A 17930-nucleotide genomic window follows, 5' to 3' on the forward strand; every position below is an offset into this window, starting at 1 on the left:
ATCTAAGCCATAGAAATAGGCATTGGCTAATCAGAAAGACAATTTACTGGAAAGAACTCAGCTAGCTTTGGGAGTGGGGGGGGGGGGCGAGAAGAACCAGGAGGATCTGAAAGGTGGTCTCAGTTCCTGTATCATTGAACTCCAGGGGGTTTTTGGTCTTTTTCTCCCTCTACTCAGTATCACAAAGGGTAGCTTCTGAGTACTTGCTCCCTCCTAAGGTGAGGGAAGGGCCTGGCACCTTGATTCACAGGCTTAGCTGACTATTTCCAAAGCAGGAGGAAATTGAGGTGCTATTTTCAAAAGAAAGTAGAATAAAATCGATGCCTGTTTTGTCATATTTTGTAAAAGACAGAATCTTACTGTACAAGCAATTATAACTGATTTCAAAAAGTGAAACAATTATGTTCTACATATACTTGTTTAATCATGTTTTTGAGACAAATATACTTTCTATGTTCTTCCTTGGACTCTGAAAGCTAATCTTCTTTAATGGTATGTGTGGGTATGGGATTAGAGGAGCATGGGGCGGGTACTGATCCTAGGGGACGAATTGTTCATAGAAAAATATAACATTTAATTCACTCACTTTTCAATTAAAGAACAGCAGGCACAAGAGTTAATCCATTAACCATGAGAATACACTTTAATTTTATATTATGACTCATTAAAAAATATTTTAAGTTGACCTCATTTCACAATGGATTTGAGGTGGGATGACCCATTGTCGAATCAAAGTTTTTTGATTTGCAAATGTGAGGTTCCCATTTCAAAGTAGCTAAAGACAAAATGGGCTGAGATGGAAGGATTCTGTCTAAAAATCTCATAAACCTCAAGGACAAGGTCCTTTTGAAGAAACCCAGAAGTAGAAAGCCTTTAGCATGGCTGGAGGCCTTTCAGAAGACAAAATGCACCATTTGTGTGGCCCACGCTGTCAGAGTGCTATTTCTCTCAGCATTTATGCTTCCTTCCTCTTTCTGCAGAGAGACAGAGAGAGAGAGAGAGAGAGAGAGAGATTGGCTTCCTGCTGGAAACACAGGCACCCCAACTCTCCTAAAAACATCACCGCCATTTCAGCCACAGGAAGGGATCCTTTTTTTACTGAACCCCCTTGAGTGAGAAAGACTCTCTGGCAGGCCAGCCTGGATCTACACAGCCCTGTCCACTGTGAAGTACAAACATGGCCAGAGGTGGGGAAGTGTTTTGTGGCTGAGAAAGGCTGAGAGAAAGGGGTGGGTTATCAACCGGTCAGACAGTGCACTAAAGGTCTGCCCCGTATTAGTTCAAAGAGACAGAACAGTGGGGGAAGAGAGGACAGGGGAGGGAAAAATAGAAAAAGCATGTTACTGAGGGAAACATGGAGAAGCTGGAGGTGATTCAAGAAGAGAAAATCAAAAGGACGGGGAGAAGCTCAGAGGAGAGTGTTTTAAGTCAGGATACTTTAAGCTGCATGAAACTGAAAACCCCTCTCACAGTGCCCGTAACCCAGTGAGTCTCTCTTATGACAGGAAGTCCTGAGGTAGGCTTAAGTCAGCCATGCAGCAATGTCTGCAAGGCCTAGGTTCTCTTCAGTTTCTCACTCTGCCCTTGTTGGTACGGTCTTTACTATCAGACTACATATAGGATCCAGCTGTCGTATCCAAACACAATTAAATCCAAGGCCAAAAGGAAACCATCTTTTAGGTGTGAGGAACCCCTCAGCACATTTTCCTCATGTCTCATTGGCCAGAATTGTGTCACAGCCCATTTCTGAACGAAACATTGGCAAGAGCCAAGTTTGTCTTAGAAGGTCAAGACATCCCTTGGAGCCTGGCAGGGGACTGGTCTTCCCAGAAGATATGGATGTTAAAAGAGAGGGGACACTAGAACACTCCTCAGGTTCTGAGAGGAAGGAGGCAATGGGGGAGGAGAGGTAACCAGCTGTGCTGGTTGCATAGAAGTAAAAAAAAGGACTAGAGGAGCAGAGACAGTAAAAGGGAGAGGAGGGAGGCAGAAAAGTGGGCAAGACGAGTAAAACAGAGACAGACAAGCTCATTAAATTTGGTGTCTTAAATTTGGTACAATGCTGTTGTCATATCTTGCTGTTCAGCTCTGCAACTGTTAGAAGAACATGCTTTACCTATTTAACATGTTCTCACTGCTATTTGAAAGACTGGTTAACTTTTTGGTAGTTAAACTTACTAACCATTTTTCAACTTCAGAATTATAGAGGAGATGACCATAAGAGTCTCCAGGGAGAAAACTGTTCTTCTTTTCTTCTTAAGATAGATCAAAATTTAAGGAGAAGTGAGGAAGTTGTGATGAAATAAATACAATGATTATTTAGTTAATTGTTTAGTCTTTTTAATTTTATCTTTGTAACTGTAAAAGCAATATAGCTACATTAAAAAAAAAAATGGAAGCCAGAGACATGAAAACAAAATCACCCACAATCCCACAACCAACAACTGTTATTATTTATTGAGAATTGACTCCTTATTTCATCCAATTGCATAAAATTTTTGTAGGGTGATCTATTTTTCAAAACAGTTATATCATCCACACTGTACACATTTCAAAAACAAAAGGGTATATTAAAATATACAGCAGGTCTCTTTTTTTTTTTATTTTTTTTCAACGTTTTTTTATTTATTTTTCGGACAGAGAGAGACAGAGCATGAACGGGGGAGGGACAGAGAGAGAGGGAGTCACAGGCTCCAGGCTCTGAGCCATCAGCCCAGAGCCTGACACGGGGCTCGAACTCACGGACCGCGAGATCGTGATGTGGCTGAAGTCGGACGCTTAACCGACTGCGCCACCCAGGCGCCCCCAGCAGGTCTCTTTTGTAGCCTATCTTTTAGTTTTCCAGTGTGCTCCCCAACCCCACCCCAAACCTCTATTATCAATTTCTCTTATTTTCTTCTGTAGATGACCGACCCATTAACTAGAAATATGTGTGTATACAAAGCTTCCAGTCTCCTTTGTCAACACTCTTTTTCTTCCCCTACAAAATGGCAGCCCATTGTGTATCCTGTTTTGCACTTTTCTCTTTTCATTTAACAATATTACTTTGATATAATTCCATATACAGTGCCCTGGAAATTTAACATTATAATTATTCATATTGCCACATACTCTTTATAATCATCGTCCTTAATGGCTGCAAAATGTTGAGTAAATGATTCATTCATTAAAAAAATATTTATCAAGCACCTGCCACATAAGCAAGGCGCTAGTGATTCTAAAATTAAAAGGAGATGGACCACACCCTTGAAGGAGTCACAGCAGAGTGGAGCAGACAGGCAGGGAAACAAGTAATTACAGGTAGTCTCCTAGTGCAAAATGGAAGAATGTAGGAAGTGTTGAGGGAACAAAAGAAAGAACCTTGCAAATGCTGGATGGGTGAAATAAGTGAAAGGGATTAAATGCACACTTACGGTGATGAGTACTGAGCAAGGCATAGAATTGTTGAATCCCTATGGTGTACCCCTGAAACTAATATAACAGTGCATGTTAACCACACTGGAGCTAAAAAGTGTTGATGATAAGTAGGAGGAGTCAGCTTGCAGACAAAGGGCAAGGAGAGTGTTTTAGGCAGAGGCAAGAATGACATGGGCACAGGCAAAAAACATGAAGTAACATTATGGTCCAGGTTCAGGTGGCTACAAGGACACGGCCATAGTCCCTACCCCAGGATCTTTAAGCTGTGGCCAAATCTTCAATATAAATAATGCCATGATGTACAAATTGCAGTATATAACTTTCCCCATATTTTGGAGTATTTCTTTGGCTAGATTCCCAGAAGTGTGACTGCTGAGTCAAAGTGTAGGCACTCCCTGACCTGGGACACACAGCCAAAATGCCTTCCAAATGCATGATATCCCTTCACAAGGACCAGCAACGAATGAGGAAACCAGTGCTCATTATCTTAATACCTTTGTAATTATTTAAAAAAAAAAATTGTTTATTTATTTATTTAATCATTCATTCTTTTTAAGTAGGCTGCACACCCAACGTGGGGTTCAAACTCATGAGTCTGAGGTCAAGAGTTGCATGCTTCACCTGACTGAGCCAGCCAGAGGCCCCCTATCATTAATTTGTTTTAATGTTTATTTCTATTACTGGTAAGGTTGATTTTCACCGTATATTTATTACTATTCATATTTGTTTGTATATAGTTTGTTTTCTGTTTATACTCAATCATTGAGATTTCACATTTAGCTTCAGCTATATGAGCCCTACTTACAGACATTCAGACTTTTTTTCATGTCTGCTGTCAATATTCTTTCCCTGGTTTAGGTTGCCTTTTAAAACAATGCTTGATGCATTTTAAGATACTACCCAGTCATATCCACATCATTTTCTTCTTTTGCTTCTTAGGTGAGAAATACTTCTAGCTAGAGGTTAAACAAATACTCTGTTTTCTTCTGGTTTGCTTTACAAATGTACTTAAACTTACTTTTGACATAGGAAATGAGAATTCAACTAGTCTTCCCGATTACTGATGAGTTATCTGAACTTTCCCTTCTTTGTTTTTATTTCAAAGATAAATCCTGCTTAGGGATCAACTCAACTTAGATCCAATTGGATCTAATTTCCAGTCCTTTTCTGAATTGTGTTAGCTCTACTTAAGAAAGACCTTTCCTCTGACTTATTCAGGAATCTACAGGAACTGTTCTATTTATATATATAGAAAGAGTTACAATATCGCAGGAATAGGTCTAGGTAAAGCTTCTCAGTGCCTTCCTGTTAGAAGGGAATCTGCTGTTGAAGGCAGACCTTACCTTTGAAGCTTAGCCTACCTGGTTAGTATGCTGTGTGTTTTCCGTAGGTGGAGGGCACTTATGAGGGAGAGAGGGTTCTATCATCCAAAGGGCTGAAGTCACTGTGTTAGCTAGTATCATAGTTCTGTGGTACTGAATAGATAGGATCTCCTGATCCTCTCACGTTTGTGGGTCCCCTGTGACCTCAATATACCCTCAATCCCTCTCAAGGCCAAGCTTATCTCAAAGGATGGTTTATTGCAAGAAAAAGCAACTTCTTGGTCCTCCAAAGCTGGATTACAGGTTGTCAACTAGCTATCCTATTTTTGAGAAAAGTGATAGGCAGTTAACCAGAGAAACCCTATGCAAAAGGTTCTCAAACATAAGCCCACTAAGTATCACATGGGGAGTTTAGGAAACACGCAGATTTCTGCGTGCAGTACCAGGTTACATGGGTGGTGCTGGAAATCTTTCCTGATTTCATCTCTCCTTCTAATTCTGTGAAGCTTGGGAAAAACATTCCCATACACATTTACACACAGTTCTGAACTGCTCATATTTCGAACCTGCTCCCTAGCACCCATGAAGGTGCTCCAGGAGGAGGTCGGATACGCAACAAATAGGCACACCTTCTCAGCGCTCTAAAACAGTTTCCAGCCACGCGTTCTATCCTTCCCCAGGGGTCAAAAGCTTAATGGTTTATGATTTATAATCCCAATTCCAACTTCCCAGAAGACTTCCTGGAACCAGTCAGGATCTTCGGCACTATTCCTTCTCGCGGGGGCATTTGCTGTCCGAGTTTGTGTTTACTGCAAGACCCTAGGGTGAGAATTGTATCCCGGCTGGGACTCCTTTGAGCCATCTCTCCTTGGTTGTCCGCATTTCTGGGACGAGGCTCATGTTTCCGGCAGGTGGGGAGGTTGGGTTGGAGCCACACTTGGATTCCGGAGACGTTCCTTTGCAATTCTCCCAATCTACTCGCCCCATTTCCCGTCTCTTTTTTTTCTCCCCCTCCCCCGCTCCCCAACCCTCTGCTCCCAGCAAAGTCTACGACCCCTTTCCACTCACGCTCAGTGGCCGGGAGTCTTCTCTTGCAGCACTACCGGGTGGTGGAGGAGGGGGCGAGTGTGGTCACACCCGGAAGGGGGCTTGTCCGGGAACAGGGGGCTCGCAGGATCCGTACTACCCAGCCCTCTCGCCCCAGAGCGACCCTCTTCCCCGCGTACCCCCAGATGCAGTCTGCCGCAGCGGGTGGCGGAGAGGGACCCGCTGCTCTTCAATCCCAGTCTCTCCGCCAGGCTGCTCCCAATCCTGGGGCGCGCTTCCTCCTCCCTTCCGCCAGTCTTCCTCCCCACCTACCCCGCTGCCGCGCTGGGGGGTCGGCGGCGCTCCCGGCTGGTCCTAGAAGGGGCGGGGAGAAAGGCAGCGGGAGGAGCGGAGAGCGGTGGCAGGAGGCGGTGCGGCTACGTGGGCCCGCGGCCGCCCGGGAGCGCCCGAGCCCGTACGCGCGCGCGCGAGCCTCGCCGAGGCTCTGGCGGCGGGCAGCCGGCGGCAGGGCGGAGCTGCGGGCGGAGCGAGCGGCGGGCGGAGCGAGGGGTGGGAGGGCGCGCGCGAGCCGGCGGGCGGGCGAGCGAGTAGCGTCTCCACCAGCATCTGCTGTGGCCGCGTTTGCCCGAAGCTCGGAGACCGACGGACCGACAGATCGCCTGGCGGACAGACGCGGGCTCTCGCCTTGGGCTCGGGGCCAGCTTTGGCGAGGCTCGGGGTTTGCAGCGCGCGGTTTCTCCGCTAGCTCACGGCCACCCCGGCGCCGGCGGCCTCGACGCGCAGGGGGCTGGAGGTGCGGGAGCGGCTCTCCGCCGGTCGGTCCCCGTGCGGCTCAGCCGCGGCCCGGAGCTGCGTCCCAGATCCCCTGCTCCCCTCCGGGCTGCTCCGAGCAACGGTGCTCCGGGGCTCCAAACTCGGGCTGCCGGGGCAAGTGTCTTCATGAACCCAGAGGATGTCCGGGAAGCACTACAAGGGTCCTGAAGTCAGTTGTTGCATCAAATATTTCATATTTGGCTTCAATGTCATATTTTGGGTAAGTTGGAGCGCTTCTGGGATTTCAACTATTGTGGCCGATCGATCCGCGGCGATTTCCCCCACGTTGCTTGCTGCTTTTACTTTTCGCAGCCCCTCGGGCGCTTGCCCGAGCAAGGAGACGCATTTGCCTTCCGCCTTTCCAGCTTGCGCGTTGGAGAGATAAACATTTAATCCTATTTAGGAGTGGGAAGAGGTAAAAAGAAAAACCGAGCCGGAAAGGGGGCACCCAGGCCTTGGGGTGGCTTTTTAAGGGACGAATAGCAGGGATGCAGATGAAAGAAAGGCTCGGCAGTTTGAGAAATGAGCAACCGCACGAATTAGATTTGCTCCCGGTGGGATATGGCTGTTGGGCAGAGCGTGGTGTCATAATAGGGAAGGCTAATCGGGCAGAGCCGACCCTGAGGTCCACCTTCTAACGGGGATCTGATTGGACGAGGGCTTGGCTCCGTGTTGCCGCGGCTGGTCTGTGCCATGCTCAGCGTGTATCTTCTTGCACCATCTCGGGCTTTGTGTAGGATGCAGATGCAGTGGTATACGGTTCTGTAATGTACACGTAAATAACGCTTCCTGCGCGCTCTTCCCCATCAGCTGGAAAGCGCTCCTTTTGCATAATGGACTGGCTAGTGGGCGCGTGGGGTGGAGGGTTTTATTTCCATGTGTATATTCTCAGGATGATAACAAGTCACCATCAACATGTTTCAGTGTGTTCGTGCCTCACGTCCTCCTTTTCTAAGGAGTGACACAGAGTGGGCCGTTTTGGGGAAACCTTGGAGAAATGCAAAGAGAATGTATGAGATACGTTTTATTGGGGGTACGGAGAGCAAATGCTTGAACGAAAGATTCAAACCACGCTCTGGCTTTGCTGGCAACACAGGGTGCTGGGCACCTATTGTAATTAGGCTGGGATGCCTACTCTTTTGTTTTGTTTGGATTCTTTTCCTTGATTTCACAAACGTGTTCAGCAACCAGACAAAGAGTTCACTAGGGCAAGGAGAGAACGTTGGTTCAAAGACTGTTTTATTCCTGCCGCCCCCCCCATCCCATCCCATCCCATCTTCTTCCTTAATGCGCCCCCCCCATCCCATCCCATCCCATCTTCTTCCTTAATGCGCCCCCCCCCCCCAGTGGAAAGTAAAGATGGTGGCTGTCTGGGGGTGTTTTCCAAGTTGCTATTCAGTGTAGGTTCAGTATGAGACACACAGTAATGCAACGGTGGGATCAGTCATAATCCACGGCAGTATGCACACATTGTGTTTATTTTGATTGTTCTTTAATTTTAGCCATTTGTTGTAGACATGTACAGCTATGAGAATAGTTATCCATATAGCTCTGTATATTCATTTTTTTTTTCCTACACACATTAACAAAGCCATTTTTACATTTTTTCCTATTTTCTGTTGAAGTGTCTTGCATTGGTTTGCATGTTTTGCAAAGGGAAATGGAAGGGTTTGGGGACCACTCTGTGTCACCATGTCATCTGTCCTCAAGACTCATAAAGAGAATGGGGGGGGGGGGCGGAGAACATGAATAAATATTGTATCTAGTCATTCACAGACAGGTTTGTATGTTTTTCTTGCCAGAGATTGTATGTGATTCCTGTGAGTGGTCGCCCCTTCCCTGCTGCAATTAATAGGAAGAAGAAATTTTTTTTTTTCTTTGCTTCTCTTTTTTTCATCTGAAAAATGTTGAAAAGTGCTGGCTAGTCACATTTCTGAGTGAGGTGTTTTGATTTTATTGGACCTTGAAACTTTGTGACTTTGAGAGTCGGGGACTACTGAACTGAGACTGGACCTTGTTGAGGTAATGAGTCCAGGCCTCTGCATTCTACTTGAACACTTTCAAAAGTTGCATGTTTCAGCTACCAGGCAACAGAAAGCACCCAGGGGCTTTCTCTGTAGTTTCATAGCAGGAGGTGGAAAAGAAATAAAGGGATTTGGGCCTGTTTCCCTAACAGTTTGGTGTAGTTTTGTACAGTATACAGAGGAAAATTTAGTATTTTCTGTGGATTGGGTTGTAGCAGTTCCACTAGAACTGTGGAGAGCATCAAAGAATTATGGAATGCATGCATAGAGACTTCCAGAATAGAGCTTCCTCTTGTTTGATTTTGAAGGTCTTTTGGCGGGAGTTTTATGGGAAGCCTGAGAGGAAACCTAGGCTGTGGAACTAAACAAGCTACCCCAGGCAAAATTGTTAAGTGGAAGCCTTCCTTATAGCCCTTCTCTGCTTTGTATATGCTTCCTCCCTCCTTTCTGTGCCTAGTGCCTTTTACCCAGATGCCCCTTCATACCTTTCCTATCCTGCTGTCTACTTCAAAATTACCCCATATTTAAATCTCCCAGTGTGTCAGTACCATAGTCTCTTGTCACAATCAGCAGGAAGGTAACATGACATTCGATTAAAGTACAGTAATTCAGACTAAGTTATTAGTGACTGAAGAACAGGGGTCAGTAACTTGGCAGTCTGCTTCTGTCAAGTGGCACATCTCTGCTCAATGCAGAGTTACCATCCTGTCAGTTACTGCCAGAAACAGCAGACTCGATGCTACCCTTACACAGTTATGAAGAAGAGATTCATAATAGAGAGCACGGCTTCCTAATCTTTCATTTTCACGCTGTGAGATGCTAGAATAAATGTGAAATACATCGAGGACGTTTGGAGGTGTAGTTCTGGTGAAGTAAAATTGACATGTGGACATTGTCACCCTGGCACTGTGAGCTTGGTTCTCTTGCTAATGGGTAGTTTGACTCCTTGCTAGTCAGTTAACTGCCCTGGGCCTCAGTTTCTCAGCTCTTAAAATGAAGGAGTTGGATGAATTGTAAGGTTCTTTCTAGTTCTGGCAAAGAATGTGTCTGTCACGTTCCAATAGGCTAGGGAAGAAAAATACAAGAGATGGGCACCGTGTATAATGAAAATAGCATCTATGGGAGTACTTACTACAGACCTTTTCTCTTACTGAGAGTTGTCTGAAGATCAGTTTTCTTACTTCATTTTTTCTTCTTGGCTTATTCACTCATTGGTGTAGTTTGCATTCTTCCCTGTCCCCAACTGTGAATCTCAAATGGAGTCCTGTGAGTCATTAAAAAAATTTTTTTTTTATTATTAGAGTTACAGTTTGGTGTGTAAAATATGAATCCTTTTATATAAAAGTTGTACGATATTCTGAGTAACAAAGTCAACATCTTGTCCAGATTCCTTTCTCATTAGTTGTCACAGGGTGGTGGGGAAAATCTCATTTTCCCTATTTAATGTTGGAAGACCTCAAGCCAGAAGGGAATTGGTTTTATTGAGGGTGTCACCCTACTAGGACATTTCTTGGAAAACCCTTAGGCTGCTTTGAGGTGGGTGAGGGAGGAGACAGGGAATTTTGTTTTAAAGTCTCTTTTTTGGGGGGACTGAACCCCCACATCACCTCACACCATTAATAGATGTTTTGCTCTGGACTTTTTATTTTTTTTATTTTTTTTAACGTTTTATTTATTTTTGAGACAGAGAGAGACAGAGCATGAACAGGGGAGGGTCAGAGAGAGGAAGACACAGAATCTGAAACAGGCTCCAGGCTCTGAGCTGTCAGCACAGAGCCCGACGTGGGGCTCAAACCCACGGACCGCGAGATCATGAGCTGAGCCGAAGTCAGCCGCTCAACCGACTGAGCCACCCAGGTGCCCCAGGACTTTTTTGGATTTTGGTTTTAATGCTTAACTGTTTGTAGGCAAGTAAATTGACCTCATTCTGGTGTTGTTGATCTGTTGTTATGTAACAATCAACCCCAACTCTTAGTGGTTTAAAACAAAACTTTATTATTATATCTCACAGTTATGTGATTTGAGCAGGCTCATCTGGGCAGTTGCCCTTGGGGTCTCTTGGGCAGTTGCAGTGAGATGTGAAGTCTCACTGAGGTAGGATGGCCAGGATGGTGTACTCACATGACTGGCAGTTGATGTTTGCTTTCAGCTCAGCCAGGATTGTTGGTTAGAGCACTTATTTGAGGCTTCTTCCTGTCTCTGAGACTGAAAGAAGGTTCCAGCCAGTTAAAACTACTTACCTGCCCCATTGTCACTTTTGTCTGTTTTACTCATTAAAGCACACATGGAGTCTGCTAAATTTCAAGGGGGAGAAGAAAGAAATTCTACCTTTTATGGACAAACGTCAAGGTCATGTGGCTTGTGGCCATCTTTGGAACATACACTCCGCTGCACTGAGCCATAATTTCTGGTTTATAAAGGAAGGATAACATTATCTAATGGAATTATAGTTTCAAGAATTCAGTGAGTAACATATTACCCAGTACAATGTCTCAATATGTAACACATGGTGACTATCATTATTGTTATTGTCTCTAGACTTTATACTGGTTCCATTCTGCACTGTAGAACTTCTAGAATACTTTAGCCTGATACTTTGGCATCATTACCACTAGGTAATGTTAATACCTTTAAGATCTTCCTAGGATTCAGTAAAATGGATTCAGTAAATTTGTCACTTATTAGAAAAAGAAGCCCCATGGATCAGTGGAAACCTTGAATGACTTGGGAAAACCAAGAATGGCTTGGGGACACCAACTGGTTTTTCTCTTCTCTTTACAGCACTACAATTAGAACAGCCTTGGATACTTGAGGCCAAATTTCTCTTTGATGTGCTTTCAAATATTACATTGTGTCTTTAAGAGGAGGTTTATCCTGGGTTGATGGCAGAATATTGTATCTAATTTGTTTCCACAGGGCTTAAATTCAGAGAGGAGAGAGATTTAGGGAACCTTGGGGGGGCATCAAGTAGGAAGCCTTATCTTATGATTCACTATAAATTGTAAGATGTTCTGGAATGACGATACATCAGCAGTTTATAAGTCATAATTTTTGTTTTAATTTGCTAGACATCTGTTAGCTTCGATGGCAACCATATGGGAGTCTAAATTGCCTTTTGAATTACAGGGAGATGGTAGGAAGAAAGCTAAATATGGTTATGAAAGTGTCATATGGAAAAAGTGTAACAAAGGTGTATAGACCTCAGTGGGGAAAGTAATTGAATACTGAACTTGCTTGGTCTGGCTGTTCACTCTTGGGTCAGTGAGAAGGCACTGAAGCATTCACACTTGATGATATCCCCGGAAGATAGAAATGAAGCAAAGGGGGAAAAGGTAGAAAACCAAATGATGTTCCACCCAGCATCAAATTGCCAAGGTGAGCTAAAATGGATCACTCTGTCTTAATGTGTCCACAATAATAATCCCAGGCATAAGGTGAAAGCAACCCGTGTTTTGTTTTAACAAAGCTTTATAATTATGGTCTCTTTCTTCTAAGCATCTCAAAGCATCTTAACAAGCATATTATGACATCTTTGTGACAGATGAAGAAACTGGAGCACAGAGATGTGGAGTGACTTTTGAGCTCTTTGAAGAAGGTGTCAGGGTTTGCTTTTCAAGTATTAAGTCTCCTCTAGTAACGATAGCCCCAGCTTCTCCTTTGAAACTTATTTTAGAAGATGCTTTTAATTTTAAAATAAAACATCAAGTAAGTCACTTACATCTGTTCATAATTGAAAAGTGATAAAGTTTTTGCATATGCCTCAATTAACACCACCCACTAGCATAAAGAGTTAGGATGAAAATGTTAGAGAATATGATAGTATAATAAACTATGTGTAGTCTATTGAAAATTCATAAATGAAAATTGGATTATTAAAGACGATTAAAGACAATGGAGTACTGAAGACACATGCTTCTTTCTATATGTGACACTGATGACTGTCTTACATTTCTAACCTCTGAATCATTAATCATCACTGGATTATAAGGGCCTCACCTGCAGGGACTGTCTCTCCATCATTTTCATAATCTCAGTGTCTAGCACATTGTCTGGAGCATAGTAGATATTTAATAAATATTTGTTGAACGAACGAATTATGAAATCATTGGAAAGTACCTAGACGTCATCTCCTCTAACTTCCTATTCAGTGAGACATTTTCTCTAACATCCTGCCAACCCATCTAAACATGGATCTGTTTTTGGACCACTTTAATCGTTAGAGTTTCACTTGTCCTCCAAGTAGATGTAATATGTTTCCCTGTAACTCCCATCCTTGTAATTTACTGTGGCTGATTTTTAATTTTTGTTTTGAAACAATCTTAGACCTACAGAGAAATTGCATGTGGTATAATTTGCTTTTATCCTGAATCTTTTGAGAAAAAGTTGCCAGATAGATGGCTGTCACACCAACACTTCACTGTATATTTCCTGTAAACTAGGGTATTCTCCCAGATAGCCACAGGACAGCCATCCAAGCCAGGAAATTACCACTGATACATTACCCTCATCTAATCCTCAGACCTCATTCAAGTTTCCCAGTTGTTCCAGTCATGTCTTGTAAAGCAAAGAATCCAATGCAGAGCATGCATTGTATTTACTTATCTCTTTCAGTCCTTCTCTGTCAGGATCTGGACACATTTGAAGATTATAAACCAGTTATTTTGTATAATGTCCCTCCCTTTGGGTTTGCCTTCCATTTTCTCATTCTTAGATTCAGACTGTGCATCGTTGGTAGGAAAATTACAGAAATGGTGCCGTGTTCGTTTCATGGCATCCCATCAGATGGCACTGATTTCTGTTTGTCCTGTTACTGTTGATGGTCACTTGATTAAAGTGTGGTCTGCCAAAGCTGCTCTGCCATGAAGTTACTCTTTTTCCTTTTGTAACTTGTACATATTTTGTGACAGGTTATGTCCAAACAATGTAAATAGCCCAGTCCCCATCAAAATTTCAACCTGTTAATTTATATGAATCAGTAAGAAGTTGCTTCCTTTTCTTCAGTGAATTTTAAACTGTTACTCTCCTGGGGCACCTGGGTGGCTCAGTTGGTTGGGTGTGCGACTTCAGCTTGGGTCATGATTTCACAGCTCATGGGTCCGAGCCCCGTGTCGGTCTCTGTGCTGACAGCTCAGAGCCTGGAGCCTGCTTCAGATTCTGTGTCTTCCTCTTTCTCTGCCCCTCCCCTGCTCACACTCTGTGTCTCTCTCTCTCAAAAATAAATAAACATTAAAAATAAAAAATAAAATAAACTGTTACCCTCCTTACTTTGATGTTGCAGTTGGTCCCAGGTTTGGCGGCCATGCTGCCTCCTGTGCCCTGTATTTATTTATTTATTTGTTTGCTTGTTTATTTATTTTTAATGTTTATTTATTTTTGAGAAACAGAGGCTGGAGGAAGAGTAGAGTGAGGGAGACAGAGGATTGGAAGCAGGCTCTGCATTGACAGCAGAGAGCCTGACATGGGATTCAAACCCACGAACTGTGAGATCATGACCTGAGCCAAAGTGGACGCTCAACCGACTGAGCCACCCAGGCGCTGCCCCCCCCACCTCCCCCTCCCGCTCCTATGCCCTTTAACTCCCATCATTCTTTGAGCATTTCTGTGCTTTCTGTCAGAACAAGATGTTCCAAGCTCATTTTGTAATTTTGGGGTGTCATCTATTGTATCAGTCATTTCTCCAAGGAGCCTTGGTTCCTTTGAGTGGCGAATGTTATTTAGAAGCCAAGATCTAGTTGCTAAGTGTGCTCATCGCTATGAGGGTATCACCACCCCTGGGAATTCCCAGTGGATATAATGGCGGCATATGTGTATGTATATACATATATGCACATATGCATACGTTACATATGCGTTTCTATATTTATTTATATTTTGAAAATCATGATTTCCGTGATACCTCAAATCCCTATTTGATACCATGGGTTTATTCTAGGTTTTTCCTTTTCTATATTTGTAAATACCTTCTTTGATAGTGAGATTCCTGGCTCCCATGATTCTTAACAGTTTACTTATTTGATAAGTTCTCCTCATATGTAGCCAGTCTTCCACAGCTGCTCCTGTTGCCCTCGTTACCTGCTGATGCTGCAACATGAATGCCACAACCCTGCACCCCAAAATACCCTCCCTACTCTGATTGGGCTCTGATACTGTGCTCTGGGCTTCCACATCCCTCTTCATACCCGTCTTTGCACAAAGGCCTACCTTGCTTGGTCCCAACTAATGGCTTTAGGACAGAATTTTTCAGAAGAAGGGAAAGGGCCTATGTAACACTTTTGTGATATGAAGCAAAACTTACCTCCTTTCTCTGTAGCCCTTCAGTATGTAAAAACAGGTATTATGTCATTCCTAAACCTTCTGTTTTCCATCTTTAAAAACTGTTCTGTTTTCCAGCTTTAAATTCCTCCATGTATTCTTCATGTACAATTTCCAGATTGTACTTTGCCCTTGTCACGATACTCTGCCTGTGGTCAGACACACTTCCATTAATGTAGCAACCAGAGTGGAACACATTCTTCACTCACTGTTCCAACCATGCAGAAAGCAGTGGGCTGTTACTATTGAACTTCCTCTTAAGTCTCTAGGCCATGCTGGGCCTATAGGTAGAAGCCTCTGCCACCGCCTGGATTTGTCTTTGAGTAAGTTACTCTCACAAATTATTTCCTCAGTTGCTTATCTCAAATATGGGGAAAATAATTCCAATATCTCATAGAGTTGTTATCCAGTATTAAAGGAGAGCATGCACATGAAGGTGCTTGGTAAAAGGTAAATCTCTCAATACAAATAGTAGTGATTAACCTCAGCTAAACCACACAGGCTTTTCTTGGCAGCCAGAGAACATTGTTGGCTCAAAGTGAATTTCTAGTGAAATGAAACCTTCACTTCTTTTTCAGGTGAACTTCTGTCAAACTCATCTCCTTAGGCTAAGTGCTAATCAGCAGCCCTAACCCTCTAGTTAATTATTTGAATTTAGATTTAGTGCTATATGTTTATCCCATTTATATGTCTTATTCCAGCCCTGCAGTTTTTAAACTGTGCTGTCAGAAGCCCTAGGCTTCCTTGAGGTATGCTTGGGCTGACAGGGAGTATCTGTGACCTCTCCCCCCGCCTGAGAATTCAGCCATTAGGTTTGATATTTTGGGATACCATGAAAAACTTTCCTTGAAAAGAGGGGTCTCCTGCTTAAACAAACTATTGAAAACCACCATTCTAGCTTTCAGATGTTTTTGAATCTTGATGGTCAAGGCATGTTTTAACAAAATCATTCCTTGTGTGGGTCCTTCTTCTATGTGTGAATCTCTTCATGCCCAGGAAGTCCGTCTCACTAGCTAGAGTGACTTCTGTAAGATCAGTTGGCATTTCACCTCTTTATAGATGTAGCAGCATAGTTAGTAAGTTGTTAGGAAATTTTAGTCTTCCCACCAGGGGATCTGATTCAGTAGGTCCTGGATGGGGCCTTGGTATTGTGTTTTTGTGTGTGTGTGTGTGTGTTTTGTTTTGTTTTTAAATGCCTGCAGGTGATTCTGATGTCCAGCTGAGTTGAGAAGCTCTGGTTGTTTTTCTTGGCAAGATGTGGCATCTCTTCCAAATGCTGTCTGGAGAGGACACTTGGGGGAGCTGGGAGTGGGTAGTGTAAAGCCATGACCAAAGAGTGACTGATTTCACCAGCACATGAAGCTAGTGTTCGTTGCTTATGAGAAAAAAATAATGCGGCCTATTTTATCCTTCATGGAATTTTTTATTAATCCAAAAATGCCAGTTTATTTTTAAATCTGAAAGTCCTAAAAACAAAATGAGAAAATCTCTGCTAAACAGAACCTCTTGTGCTGCAATTAGTATGCTAAAAATTAGCATCATATAGGGATAGAAGCTAGTTATTTACTCGACAGGAACAGTGAAGAAATAGACATTTTGTTCTTTTGCCCTAGCTGCCCTGCACACTTCAGGGCAGTGGACTGGGTCTAACCACAGATGCCAGATAGTGAACTGTCCTCCCCTTCAAATATCGGCCTCCCTGGCCAAGGTGCTCTTCCTTTCCTGGAACTTTCTTCTGTTTCTCCAGCCCTCCGTACCCTCATTTGGGGATGGGGTGAAGGGGAGTTGCTTTCTGTATCCTAGGGCAGTTTTGTTGATATCACTGCTGCAATGCCATTGCAGGGAAATTTCTTCTCCCACATCCCCGTGTGTGGCACTGTCACAAAGAGCTGACAGTAACACAACACAGGAGACTCAAGCCTGATGTTTGTCAGTTTACTTTTTTTTTCTCTTGTTAATTTTTATTTAAAATTTTTTAATATTTATTTTGAGAAAGCGAGTGACGTGTGTATGTGCGCTCACACACGTACACATGTGTGACCAGGGGAGGGGCAGAGAGAGAATCTCAAGCAGAGAATCTGACACGGGGCTCAGTCTCACAAGCTGTGAGATCATGACCTGAGCTGAAACAAGAGTCAGACACTTAATGAACTGAGTCACCCAGGCACCCCTGTCAGTTTACTTTAGCAAGGGAAGCTTCAATGTAGAAGATTCAGAGTGTGCATAATGAATTTTCAGATAATTTTCTTGACTTCTTCCTACCCCCTTTAAAAAGATTAGGTATTTGGTTATGGCTGGGCTCCTAAAGTGGAAATCTTTTGAAAGAAATAAAATCTGGAAAAAAATTCTAAAGTATTTCTCTGAGATGTGTTACTGGGGCATAGTTCTCACACTGCTCTGAAAAGGGAAAGAAAAAGGGTGCCTGTGTGGCTCAGATGGGTGTCCGACTTTTGATCTCAAGTCAGGTCTTGATCTTGTGATGTCAAGCCCTGTGTTGGCGTCCACTCCGGGCTCTGCAGTGGGTGTAAAGACTACTTAAAAAAAAAAAAAAAAAAAAGACCCAGAATGGTGGACAAACTCTGTGGTTAGCACTGATGGTATCTGTATGTAAAAGATTGTTAATTATGAAATGCAAGGTATAATTTTTAAGCAATGTAATCATCAACCTTGATAACCAATTAGTATTTGGAAGTAGATGGCAAAACACTTTGGCTCCTCTCATTGAAAAGGCAAAGTGATGTTGTATACCTCTTCCAGCTACTGTTTACTATTTACAGAAGTATTATAAGACATAGGGCTCTTTTTACTTGTTGAGATTTTTTTTTTTTTTTCTAAATTATACTTGGCACTAAGTCTTGAATTTCTAAAAATCTGGAGGGAACAGCTGGTGCTCTAATAAATATTCAGGCCAGCTATTTTAATGCTTTGTACTTCATTAAGTAGTCCTAATAAAAGGGGAATACTTGAGTTAAGCATTTCTCAAAGTATGTTTTGC

The 17930-nt window shown here is 43.2% G+C and overlaps 1 protein-coding gene and 1 long non-coding RNA gene across 3 annotated transcripts in view; both read left to right on the forward strand.

Annotated features, from left to right (window-relative positions):
* The first annotated feature begins 2492 nt into the window (after window positions 1-2492).
* Window positions 2493-5250, forward strand: LOC123595053. Its single transcript, XR_006711005.1, has 2 exons — window positions 2493-2586; window positions 2813-5250. It is a non-coding gene; the product is annotated as an uncharacterized LOC123595053 (long non-coding RNA).
* A 1048-nt stretch (window positions 5251-6298) lies between these two features.
* Window positions 6299-17930, forward strand: part of TSPAN5 (tetraspanin 5) — a 174165-nt gene continuing 162533 nt past the window's right edge. For both annotated transcript variants that reach the window (XM_045472197.1, XM_045472212.1), the window contains exon 1: window positions 6299-6819. In XM_045472197.1, coding sequence (XP_045328153.1) covers window positions 6739-6819 — 81 coding nt within the window. In that variant the 5' untranslated portion in view covers window positions 6299-6738. The remainder of the gene's footprint in view (window positions 6820-17930) is intronic.

Source organism: Leopardus geoffroyi, chromosome B1 (genome assembly GCF_018350155.1).
Source record: "Leopardus geoffroyi isolate Oge1 chromosome B1, O.geoffroyi_Oge1_pat1.0, whole genome shotgun sequence".
Classification (NCBI taxonomy): Eukaryota; Metazoa; Chordata; class Mammalia; order Carnivora; family Felidae; genus Leopardus; species Leopardus geoffroyi.